Source organism: Cervus elaphus, chromosome 7, assembly GCF_910594005.1.
Source record: "Cervus elaphus chromosome 7, mCerEla1.1, whole genome shotgun sequence".
NCBI classification, from domain to species: domain Eukaryota; kingdom Metazoa; phylum Chordata; class Mammalia; order Artiodactyla; family Cervidae; genus Cervus; species Cervus elaphus.
In genome coordinates, this window is record NC_057821.1 from 31,831,842 (window position 1) to 31,844,959 (window position 13,118).

Here is a 13,118-nt window from a genome sequence, read left to right on the forward strand (position 1 = left end):
AGCAGGGCACACATGCCCTTTAGTAGTTAAGACTTTGGCCTTTAGTCCTTTTGCACTCCTGTGTATTCGTTCTCTGGACCAAGTCACCCTGACGAGCCAGCCCAATGAAGTACTGGACCTATAGCTGTGACAGTCGACCCTGAAGGAACCAAGTGGGGTGTGGCTTTCATAGGCACCTACAGTGATAGTTAACCTGGGGTGCCCTGGGAAGGAATGCTCAGGGCTGCACATGGTCCCTCCCTTACAGGGGCAATCGGGCTGGAAAACAGGCTAGGGGTAGAGGGTGGGTGGGTGGGGGACAGGGGCCCCGACAGCACTAACTTTTTGATTAATTATATAAGTTGCTTAACTTGGCCCTGCCTCAGTTTCCACACTTTTGAAATGAGGCTGTGACACAGGGTTGCTATGAGGAGTGAAACATTTAAAGCTAAAAACAAAACAAAACATTTAAAGCTTTTAGCGCAACACCCAGTACACTGTAAATCATCTGTAAATGTTTTATTATTCAATGGCCAGCCATCAGTTTACTAGCTAAGTGACCTCTAGGAAGTGAGACAATAAAGCAGTATCAAACTTAACTGTCCATATGGAATAAATAACTGTATGAATATTAGTAGAGTGCTTCACACTGTGTGTGCCTTTAGCATTTTATGGTTGCGATTTGTTGCTGCTGTCAGGGAAGAGACCCTCAGCTGCAGGCTGGGCAGGGAGAAGCAAGGACGTGACTTCAGCCTGAGGCTCTCCATTCTCATCGGCTGAGCCCAGGACCACTGGGGTTTCCAAGGAAAGGTCAGGCACTAGGTCAGGAGCCCCAGGACTCCCTGTTCCTGTTGACACTGGGCAAATGGTCAAGGCAGTGGGTTCCAAGGTCAAAATCCTGAAAACAGGCCACAGAGGCCCAGAAAAGGAGGTGTGTGGGAAGGTGTAGATATGAGATCCATCCACGGCGTTGTAGAAGGAGACTTCACCAGTCTCATAGTCCAGGAAAATCCCCACTTTTTCAGGAGGGCTGGCAACTGTCAGTTTGGTCCGGGGCTCAGTGAGAGCCCGGTAGTCATTCCCACCAGACAGCCCCGTAGTCCAGAAGCCATTCTCCGGGGTCATTTTAATCCAGGATTTTCTCTCTACGTCCTCCCTGCATACCCCTACATGCCACTCTTTCCTGTCCCCAACCTCCACCTCCCAGTAATGTCTCCCTGATGTGAAGCTCTTGCAGCCAAGCACACAGTAGTGCCAATCAAATCGCTTGGGGTTGTCTGGCAGATTTCGGCGTTCCTCTGCCCGCTGCAGGCTCCTCTGGTCATCAGACACGAGCAGGATGGGGTTTGCTGTGTTGGGATCCAAAATCACATCCTCTGCAGAAAGTTTGGGGGGGCGGGATTGTGGGTGAACCATTGTTCCTAGATCTCAGAGCCTGGGCCCTCAAGCCCTGGGTCTGGTTGAGGAAGCCCAAGTCCAGGGCTGGGTGCCCACAGCCTGCCCTGAATATGACCCTCCCAGCAACACCAGAGGAAAGCCCTAGGAGGCTTGTGTTCAGTAGGAAAGGGGAAAGTGATGAGCATCAGGGTCTGCTTAACGAACATCTAGAGCTGGCTCCTCCCAGCTACCTTTTTTCTGTTTCTCTCCCTGAAGTGACTCAGCCCACCTGTACTTCATAGGCATAGATGCTTGCTAAGTCGCTTCAGTAGTGTCCAACTCTTTGTGACCCAGTGGACTGTAACCTGCCAGGCTCCCCTGTCCATGGGATTCTCCAGGAAAGAATACTGGAGTGGTTTGCTGTGCCCTCTTGCTGGGGATCTTCCTGACCCAGGGATCAAACCCACATCTCCTGTATTAGCAGGTGGATTCTTTACTACTGGTGCCTCCTGGGAAGCTCATGCTCCATAGGCATATGGGCTTAAATTTCAATCCTTGTGCTACCACTCATGAAGTGAATGTCTTTTCTCTTTTTTCCATTGACCCAAGCTGTATAATATTTTAAGCCTCAACTTTCTTATCTGAAAAATGGGGCTAAAAAAATTACTAATCTTTAGATTAGAAGATAACACACGTTGTGTATTTGGTTCAGGGCCAGGCATGGAAGAAGTCCCTGATGCTTTAATAGCTGCCAGTCCTTTTCTGTGCTAAGGGGCATCATGTTGAGGGCTTCATGTGCTCCCAGACCTACTCTCCATGTTCTTCCACCCTCTTCTGGACCCCGGAAATTTGTCCTCTTTGGACAGTGACCCTGGGCTCCCTTGCCTCTGGTCACCTGTTGGGTTTGGTCAGTGGGAGGCACTAGCTGAAGATTGGAAGGAGCAAGAAGAGAGGCACGGCATTTATTTCCTCCTCCCCTTCTTCCCTGCCAGCTTCAGGGGGTGACGCTTGACCAAGGGGATGACTCATCTCAGGCTGCCCTCTCCGTGAGCTACAGGTTCCTGTGGGCCAAACACTCTCCTCCCCATCTCTTTAGGTCCAGCATGGTGACAGCACCCAACTGTTGTGAACCCTTGGGGACTGAATAGTCCTTCGTCAGTTTCCCTTTGCTCTCTTTCTTCCCTTTGTAAATAGTTTATTCTTTAAGCCCTCTTCAACCACCCATTTTGAATATACCATCTCTTTTTTCCTGGCTCAGGAAAAAAGAGATGGTATATTTTTCTTTTTTGACCAAGTACACATTCATTAACTCATTTAGTCTTTACCTCAACTCTCACATGAATAGCAACTACAATCATTGTCTACAAGTGAGGAGACTGAAGCTCAAAGCATCAAATAACTTGAGGACACACAGTGGCAAGAGGTGGCATATGGACCTTGCGAAAGGACATGACCTTTGAGCATTGCTTTCTTTCCTTGCTCACGTTGCATCTGCACTCTCACTGCAATATTAGTTCACCCTGCCTGTCCCTTCCCTCACCTCCACTGTTGATGCCTCTTCCTTCCCATAAAGATCTGTGGAAGCCCAGGAGAGCAATTCTCCCCAGTTCTCTGGGTACTCAGCGGAAGGCTGCTAGAGACTGAGATCTCCAACCAGAACTCTCCCAGTCCCAGGGACTTGCTGTCCCAGAATCTCAAGACGTGGAAAAGAAAAAGGGAATATGGTCCCTTGGGTTTTTGTCCTAGGGGATGTACAGTTATTCACTCACCAGCTTGGAAGAGGGCCTGCTTCCACTCTGAAAGAAGGGAGACACAAAGAGGAATGTTCATTAATTCTGATTTTTCCCTCACCCTTTCTCCTCACTGAGCCTTTCTGTGTCCCTTTCTTCAGTCTCTTCCGTCATCTATAGCTTGGGTAGATCAGGAATAAAACCTCTCAAAAATGGTGGATTTTCTTCACTTTACTGTGTTGGGGCTGCAGGTGACATGGCCAGGCTATACTAGGCTGTGTGTGTGTATGTGTGGGTGTGTGTATGGGTGTGGGTGTGTATGCTGGCAGAGCAGGGAGTGGTTAAACTGCCCAGACACTATATCTGAAGGTCCCCTCTGAGGCTGTAGAAAAGCAGGGGTGGTCCTCCCCATAAGAAATGAGCCTCTGGGTTAGATCTGAGTATTCCTACTGCAAATGCTGATGGGTCACACAGCAGGGAAAAGGTTTAAATGTTTATCTACCTGTGCCAGGAAACTCAGAGAACATCCGGGTCACTCACCTGGATAGGTTTGAGACTTCTCCCCACCTACAATGGAAGAAAGATAGAGACATCATCTGAACTCTGTCATTTCTGAGTCATTTCCTTTCTCTTACTTTTGCCTCATCTCGCCTTCTTTTTGACCACTCCACCCTTCCTACCTTCTGTCTCTGCCTGTTCAACTCTCACCTCCCCTCTCTTCTTTAGGAAAGGAGATTGAAGTCCCCTTTCTCTATTAAAAAAGGAAACACTCTCTATTCTCCCTACCAACTACTTCCCCCTCCCCAGTCACCCATATTTCTTTTCCTGGAAAAAAGGATCCAGAACATTCCTTCCTCCCAGGGCAGAGTTAGGGGCTGAGGAACCCAGCTGGAAAATATTCTGGCAGAGACAGACAGTCTTAGATGCGAATTTAGAGAAAATGTCAGAGCTACTCACGAGCCAGGAACTGGACCTTTCTCCACTCTGCAATGGAAGAAAAGCGGTGAGTCATTAAGTGGTAAGTCATAGGAAGATGAGCGCGGGTCCCTGGGGGAATCAGAACTTACTGAGCTCATACTGGAGCGTCTCTGGAAAAGAAGCAGAAAAAAAAAAGTACTGTTATGGGGGTGGAAGGAGGAGGACCTCTAGAAAATAAATCTTAAGGATGACCAAGTGCTGGGTTGGGTGTGAGGGGTGGGGATGGGGTGAGATGATCCAGCTCCCTCCTGCAAAGCATGGGCCTTAGACTCCCTCTCCAGGTCAGATACCTTTTATTCTTTGTTCTTGCTCCTTTTCTGCCCAAGCTCTTTCTTTTTCCTTTATTGCTTTTTCTTTCTCCATGAATAGAGCCTCTTTTTCCTTCCTCTGTAGCCACAGCAAGTAACCAGCTCCAGCGAGAAGCGGCAGACAGACCGTCAGGGTCCCTGCAAAGGCAGCGATCCAGCTCTGGGCCCTCCTGAAGAATGGGTCTGCAATAGGATCCAGTCTTAGCCTCTCACCCTCAGGAGAGGGTTCACGGAGTTCATCTCCTGACGTCAAAATCTTTCTCTTCCTAAGTTCTCAGAGACCTTTAGGTAAGACTTCAGCAAGCCCTGCAAAGGTTTTATAGATACAGTACTAACATAATACCAGAACTTGTCCTGAAATGTCTTTCTCACATGTAAATGTGTTACTTAAGCATCATAATCAAGTTTTTTTCTACTTAAAATTTACAATATGTTACATTCACATGATTCCAGTATCAAGTAAAAGCACATAAAACATCATCTGAGTCTCCTGTCCATTCACACAAGTTTTAATACACATTTCTCTAGTGTGTGAGGTTGGACACTCTTTCATGTGTTATTCCTTTTCTGTGAACTAAATATTCATATCTTTTGCTCTTTTTTCTACTGGTTTGTACTATATTTTAATGAGATTAGCATTTCCCCTAAATTATGAGTTGTACATGAACCCACCCACCCCCAACTTTGTCATTTGTCTTTGCTTAAGGATCCGATCTTCGCCACTTTTCTCCAGTTCCCATTGCCTGTCACCGTTCCTGGCACATAGGAAATTCTCAGTAAATCCTTGTGACATAAACAGGAGAAAAAAAAAAAAAAAAACTAGTTCTATAAAAGGCTCTGGAACTCAGCTCAATGACTCACTTTCACTATGTGATGTAGTGAAAGTGAGTGATGAATGAGCCTCAGTTCTTGGGACCATCCTGTATCAGTGAGGGTCTCACTTTCACTTTCCACTCACTCACAGAGAACCACACATCCCCCTTTCTTTTCTTTTTTAAAAATTTATTTAAAAAATTTTTTATTTGTTTTTATACCTTTCTCTTCTTTAATTTGGCTATACTAGATTTCAGTTGGTTAATGTTTAAGTTGTGATTTTGTCTAATTTTCTATAGATTAAATTTTACATATGTCTCTTCTAAGGAATTTTTTTATTTATTTTTATTTTTATTTTTTTTGTGGTGACTGCAGCCATGAAATTAAGGAATTTTTTTAAACTGAAGTATAATTGACTTCCTTATATTAGTCCCAGGTGTTCACATCCTTCTTCTTTCAACAGCCTTGGCTCCTCACAGTATACCTGCAACTAAGCAGGGTACTCACCTGCGATGGAAATCTGGGCTGTCTTTTCCTGATTGAGGAGGGGGTTTCTGATGATACAGGACACCCCTTCCCCAGAGCCGCTCTTCACGATTAGAGATGATGTGACTGCATACAGGCCTGCTCCATCTGCAGCCGGAGGTGCTGTCATCGCTGGCATGTTCTGGCCCTTGGCATCTCTCCACCGAATCTGGGGCTGGGGATACCAGCTGGCGGACTCACACCCCAGGTGGATCCCTCCATCCTCATGGCCCTTCACTTGAATGTGAAGATCAGAGCCCAGTGCTGTGGAAAGGATGAATGAGCCTCAATTCTTGGGACCATCCTGTATCAGTGAGGATCTCAACAGGAATTGGATGGCACACTCAGATAATTAAACTAGAGTTTTCTAAAAAGCTGTTTGCCAAAGGGTGGTCATAGTGAGGAGAAAACTACATGGAATAGAGCAGTACTCCAGGGCCAGGAACAATGGAGTGCTACCACCCACCCCTAAACCCAAAGGGGAGTGAAGAGGGAGCTGTTTTGAAGACCTAAAGTGGGAGAGTCATGTAGAGAGAGCTTTCATAAGAGGACCTGTGATCTTCTGGAAGGGCATGTAGCCAGCTAGAGGTGGCCCTGCAGTAAGTAAGCCAGGGGCATAAATACCCTGACCCCTCTCTCTCCCTCCTTCTACCTTCTGCTATGGCTCCCCATGGACCAAACCCAGCCAGAAGCTACACGGCAAGAGAAAGAGTTACGCAATCCTTAACATGGAATATGAGTCTAGTCTTGGTGTTCTGTGGAACACAAGCAATTTCATAGAATATCAGCATCAGAGGGCCCTTTGTCACTATGACAGGTGAAGACAAAAGACCAGCAACAATCATGTTTGAAGATAGAGAAAAATACGAGCACAGTCCCAAACATAACCTTGACCAAACATGCCCCTGTCCTGGCTGAGTGATGCCACTCCTTTACCAGTCCCAGACTAGCCTCACTCTAGTCTTCCTCCTGGATGAGATTTATGAAGTTATCCACCCACAGAAATATACCTCCTCCTCTGATAGCATCCCATCCAGAGCAAAGCCCACTTCCATAAACCTTGCCCTAAATCCCCTAACAGAAGCCCAAAGTCTATAACAAGTCTCCTCTGTCACCCTCTTCCCGAGACCCCTGTGCTCCCCCAGGGCATACACTGCTCCTCCTGCAGCAAGGATTGAAGTCAACTGGTCCAACTGCAAGTGTGCTCAGAGTGGGTGTGGTGTGGGGAACAATGACAGCCCAGATGCTGCCTTTACAGGTCAGCCTCCCAGGGCTCACGGCGGTGAGTACCTGGATGGGCCCCCAGAAGCCACCTGGAATGCAACTAAACCCAGACAACCATGCACCATCTCCAAGGAGATGTTTTCTTATCCTTCCCATCCTGACCTTCCAATTCCCAGCTTAGACCCTGGCAGTCGGCAGGAGGGAGCTCTTTACTTGACACGATAGCATACAGGAGGGGGTCTTCCTGGAGAACTGCTTCTTTCCTGAGGGTCTCGGACAAACAAAGTCAGAAGACAGAGGAGGCAGTTCCCGATGATCAGCCAAGAACTCTGAGAGGTGGATTTGGAGCAAAAACTCTGCATCTGCTCCTAGCTCCCAAGAGGAACACACTCAGAACAGAACCTGGAGGCTCACCTGCAACCTTCAGCTCCAATAAGGCTTTCTCGTAGAAGTTGCCGTCTTGGAAATAGCACAGGTAGTTTCCACTGTCAGAGGCTCTAACGTTGCGTATGCGGAGAACAGCTTTCCCTGCAGTGATGCCATCTCTTAAAATCTCAGTTCTCCCTTGGTACTCTGCCGTCTGTCTGTCTTCCACTTCCTTGCCATGTGCATACATGAAAACCACTTGCCTGAGGCTGGATCGCACCCACTTCAGTTCCATGGTCTCCGCGCTCATCTTCGGAGACAGGTGACAGGGCAGCTCGGCGTCTTCACCCACCATGACCAGGATGGGCCCAGGGGGTCCAATCACAGAAAACTGAGCTGGTCAGAAAAGGGGGGGCAGGGAATTCCATGAGGCCGTGATGGGAAGGGGGTGTCTCAGGCTTAGAAAAGCCTAGAGAGGAATAGGATCCTGACAGAAGGACATTTGTCTTCATGGCATGTGAGCCTTCAGTTTGCAACAGGACTTCAAGGAATGAGGGGATCAAAGGTTCTGACTGGGTGCCAACAGGTAATTATCTGCTTCCAATACAAAAAAGCAACATTGTTTCCTACCTGAGCAAGGAATGAGCAGCTGGTCAGAGATGAGGTAGATAAGGAGGTGGAATGGAAGGAAATCTAGGGACCAAGCCATTTTCATCAGAGCTGCAAACAGAGAGATGCCAGAGTCAGGCAGAAATACCACCTGGAAGAAGATGGAGAATTCTGTGTGGGAACCTCCACCTCCCCAGGGCCGACTCAAGGAGAAACACAGGATAAGTAGTGTGAGGACTGATGATCCTCCTCTGCCAAAATGTCTGCTTGGGAGTCTCTTCACCTTTAGTTCCCACATGGAAAATCTCCTGTAAAAATATGTATTTTAAATGTGCAGACAGTAACCCTAACCCATCAAGAAATCCTTGGCTCTACTGAGTATGTTCAGAATCTCTACACTCGTCCACACTTCCCCAGCTATATGAGGTCCAAGCCTCTACTATCACACCCTGATTAATATAAGACTCTCCTCTGTGGGTCCTCCGATTCTGCTTGTGTTCCCTATAGTCTCAATACAACATCCAGAACATTCCTTGAGTCACATCCTGTCACTCCTCTGCTCAGCACCTTCCGAGGGCTCCCATTTCATTCTGAGTAGACGCTGAAGTCCTTCCAATGGCTGGCAGGGCCCTCCTGGAGCTGCATGCTTCACTTCATCTCCAGGCACACTGTCCTTGCTACTGCTCCTTGGACAGAACATGACAGAAGACCTCGACCTCGACTCTTCCCTCTGCCTGGAACCCTCTTCCCCATATATCCACAAGCTCACTCTCTTGCCGCTTTCAAGTCTTTCCTTTAAAGTCAGTTCCTCTATGAGACCCTCTCTGATCACAGAATTGTGGCAAACTGTTCCCATCCCCCTCAGCTTCTCTCTTTTTCCTGTTGCATTTTCACCAGTGAACATATCATACGTTTATCGTCCACCTCCACCTGCTAGAATGTAAGTTCCACGAAGCAATGATGTTGGTCTATTTTGTTTCCTGATGTGTAAGACACTTGTAAGAATGGTGGTGGTTCACATGGAATCCTCAGTGAATATTTGTTGAATTAGTGAATGGATGAGGGCTTACATATTAAACCATCAATACTCACTAGCATTTCAGTTCAGTTTAGATGATCAGAATATTTGGGTGTCATCCAACTAATGAGAGGAGGGGAGGTGGAGAGTTTATGGAGATAAGCATTTTTCTGCATAATGATAATGCTCTTTTGGCCTGGCTTAGAGAGCAGAGCCTGGCCTCCTATGCTTCCACTGAGGACTTAGTTGTATTAAAGCATTTATTCTTATTTTTCAATAAAGTGGTTTCAAAGAGCAAGCCTATCCTGGACATGCAAGTGTTGCAACTTGGTAAACCTTTAGTGAACTCTTTTCACAACTGTTCTGGGAATTCCCTGGTGGTCCAGTGGTTAGGACTCTGCATTTTCACTGCCAGTTTTGATCCCTGGTTGAGGAACTAATCTCATGTGTGACCAAGAAAAAAAAAGTTCTTCGGGGGGAAACATCTGTTCTTTAGTGGGAGAAACATCTCTGGAAAGGAAATGGTTCTCTTTCTGTTTTCCCTTTCCTCCCATGTTTATCAATGCTCCTTGGCAGATGGCCTGCCTCTGGGCTCACCAGCAATGGATAATTTCCCTATCTTGGTCTTTGCACTGCTAGGGAAGTGCCTTTTAGGGGTGGAGATGTAATTTTTGGCACTTGCACGGAAGGGCAAATACGTCAACTTCCAAACACACAGCAGACCAGCACAGCTCACGCCTCTATGAAGTGCTGGGGTTCTTCCAGCTCAAAGGCAGGGCCCCTGCAACTCCCCAGTTCCAGCCCAGTGTTTCCAAATGTATCTTGGTCCATAAAAGCACCTCCACCTTATGTGATAAGAGAAGTGTGGGGCTCTTGCCAGCTAGCCAGGCTTGATTATAGCTGGAGTTCTAACTTGGCTTCCACTCCAACCACACCAGAGTTGTCGTCCTCCCTAGATAGTGGAGAGCCTGGGAGTTGACTATTCCAAGACAAAACTAAGAACTCCAGATGGAGCCCTTTCCCTCCTCCCATCATGTGTTCTTTCCTTTTCTGAAAATGTCAGATGGAATGGTGTGCTAACGAATGACTCAGGGTGTGCCCATCTGTCTCCTTTAGGCCCAACCCATGGCCATCACAAAGGTCACAATCACTCTCCCATCAGACTTTGGTCAAGATCCTGGCAGATTCCCTGGGTCAATCAGAGGCTGAACCTACCACTTCTTTTTTTTTTTTTTTTTAAGTTTTGGCCAAGCTTCCCGGCTTGCAGGATCTGGACCACTGCCACTGAAAGTGCCTAATCCTAACCTCTGGACCTCCAGGGAAGTCCCATGAACCTACTACTTCTTAACCCCAAGGCGAGTGAATTGGAGAGTTAAGAATAAGGCCAGGTCTCACCCAGGCATTTTCATTCCTTCAACAAATGTTTATCGAGCACTCACTGTGTGCCAGACCCACTATGTGTTAGATGTTGGAAATGAAAAGGGTGTGGGAGGTAGGTCATGGCGCTATGATTCACCAGCTCTGTGATTTAAAAAACCTGTTTGAACTTCAGTTACTCATGACACATGATGAAACAGAAAGTTTAGAATGTACACAATTGACTTAGCAACTTCACTTCCGGATATCTGGTCTAGCAAAACACTTGCATGGGTGCAGAGAGAATTGTGTGTAAGGTTGACACTGAAATATTATTTTTAAAAGTAAAAAAAAAAAGGGTAAACAAGCTAACCAGCCACTCTAACCACTAACAGAAGACTGGTTAGTTAAATAAAGGCTGATCTGTATGAGGGAACTCAGTGTGGCAGTTAAGAGTAATTTATAGTCACTAACCCAGAAAATCAAGATATATTAAATAAAAAGCACACTGCAGAGAAAATTAATGATTATATTAAAACAGAAAACCTAAGTTATGAATTTGTATGTACCTGTTTATACCTTGGACATCTCTGGTGGCTCAGATGATAAAAAATCTGCCTGTAATGGAGGAGACTGGGTTCGATCCCTAGATTGGTAAGATCCCTTGGAGAAGGGCACGGCACCCCACTCCAGTATTCTTACCTGGAGAATCTGCATGGATGGAGGATGCTGGCATGTTACTGTCCAAATCACCTTAAAAGAGTTCATGCTAAACTGAAAATTGAAGATTGAATGAGAGACACTGTTGTGCTTTGCCTCCTACCTTCGAAAATTATTCGGATGTTTTCAGTTTTAAAAGTTTTCATGTTTTACTCAGCAATTAAAATTTTTTTACAAATGATTACTCTGACTGCAACATATTAGTGGTTCAGAAAATACCAACTCCTGTAAATCAACTGTATGTCAATAAATACATAAAATTTCTTCACACCAATTTGCCCTAAACAAACAAGTATAAGGCCTGCATTCATAGTACCTGCTACTCTTAAACCTGTGCCAAGAACTGTCTTTGAGAACAAGGCTGGCAGAGGGAGGTGAGTGGGTTGAGAAGGAGTTGGGAGCAGAAATATGTCCAGCTGGGAATTCTTGGGAGCCTGCATGAAACTCGGACATACCCTCAGACAAAAGATTGCCTTTTACCATATCTTATGCTCTTCAAAACTGCTCCCGAAGATGCTAGAGAGAGGACATTATTATTATTATTATCATTATTATATAGGTAACAATTTCAATGTTGTCTTCAGAGTGAAGAATATATTTTCACTAATTTTGGGGTTTTTTTTTTGTTTGTTTCTGATTATAGGCAACATCAAAACAGAGAAAAATATGAAGGAATAAAATTTAAATAATCTGTGATGGTAATCATATACTTTGCTTCATGGGACTACAAGGATTTCCAGAAGTATTTTGACCATAGATATATACTAAATGCCTGGAAGTTGTCAAAATCATCATTTGACCCAGAAATTCCACTTGTAGAAACTACTCTTAAAGAAAAAAAAGTCAAGTATTAAAACAAACATTCACGTTTAAAGCTGTTCATCATAAATAAGATTCAATAGCAAAATGTAGATGCAATTTAAAGCTCTGAATTAAATCCAGCTTTGTTACAATTAGAAATAAAAACTCTTTGTTAAAAACATGATTCCAAAAGCCCTTTCATGATTGGACAATGTGCTTGTATCCATTTTCCAACTGTTGCATATGTTGGTTCAGATTTTTTAAATTGCAAATAATTCTGTAATGAACATCTTTACATGCAAATCTTTAAGGCATATCTTTTTTCAGAATCTCTTAGAACACATTCCCAGAGATGACTAGGAGAGATAAGAGTCCTTTGCTCCTTTCTGATCACAGTAATCTCCTAAGAACATGCAGTCAGCAAGCTTTTTTCATTCACATTGTGACTCTCCCACAAATGCTCAAATTCAGGTCTTTAGCCTTTGCACTGTCCTGCTGTTTCCACCACCTCATCCCCTGATTACAGCTCACTAGAGCCCTAATCGCTTTCTTTGGGCAAGGCCCACTCTCAGCTCTTCAGCCTCCTTCTTCCCAGGGCTCATAGCCCTGGATTTTACCTATTTTCCCCACACTTACCTCTTGGCAATCCCATCTGAAAATTACAGCCCACAGAGTAAAGATAATTGATAGTTCCTCATTATAAATAAGAGTCTCTTTTCTCTGGAAGAAAGGAAAAAGAGAGATGCATGCTCACTCTGACAAAGAGTAACAGAGTCTGTCTGTGAAAGAATTAGTTTCTGATTGGCTCAGAGGGGTGTTTCTCATCAGTTGCTGGGCAGAAACCAGTGAGGAAGTTTGAAAACTGAAACTATTGGATTGTGGGGGGGAAAAAAAACCCAGCCTAATTCTCACTTTGTATCACTCTGTGTTTCCTTAATTGAATCATTTATGCATATGTACGTTTGTATAAATCAGTATCTATTATATACACTTGCTTTATGTCTTACATATGATAATATATTTACTTTTTCTCATAAAAGATTTACTGAGTAGAGAAAAAAAAAGGTTTGAACGTGTGAAGAGATGAAGACATACATTAATTAAAACATTTCTGTGGCTTTTGGCTAATGTCTGTTTGCATGTACAGGGCACATGGAGGCGAATATATTTTACAACAGAGCCAAATGAACAGAAAACCAGACCCTCTCCACCTTTTTTAGCACCTCTGAAATTCAGGTCTCAGATTCATCATCAAATAATATAATTTTCACATTTTCTAGAGTAGTGTTCTGGTGATAGATTAGCATATTTTCC

At 44.9% G+C, this 13,118-nt stretch overlaps 1 protein-coding gene across 1 annotated transcript; it reads right to left on the bottom strand.

Annotated features, from left to right (window-relative positions):
* Positions 1–472: 472 nt before the first annotated feature.
* BTN3A3 (butyrophilin subfamily 3 member A3) lies at positions 473–12,584 on the bottom strand. Its single transcript, XM_043908172.1, is given in 12 exon segments — positions 473–683; positions 685–1,355; positions 3,126–3,152; positions 3,627–3,653; positions 4,044–4,070; positions 4,154–4,174; positions 4,355–4,555; positions 5,693–5,974; positions 7,349–7,696; positions 7,931–8,020; positions 10,986–11,057; positions 12,441–12,584. Coding segments are annotated over 11 exon segments (1,788 nt in total). The 5' UTR covers positions 11,020–11,057; positions 12,441–12,584; the 3' UTR covers positions 473–623.
* Between the last annotated feature and the right edge of the window lie 534 nt (positions 12,585–13,118).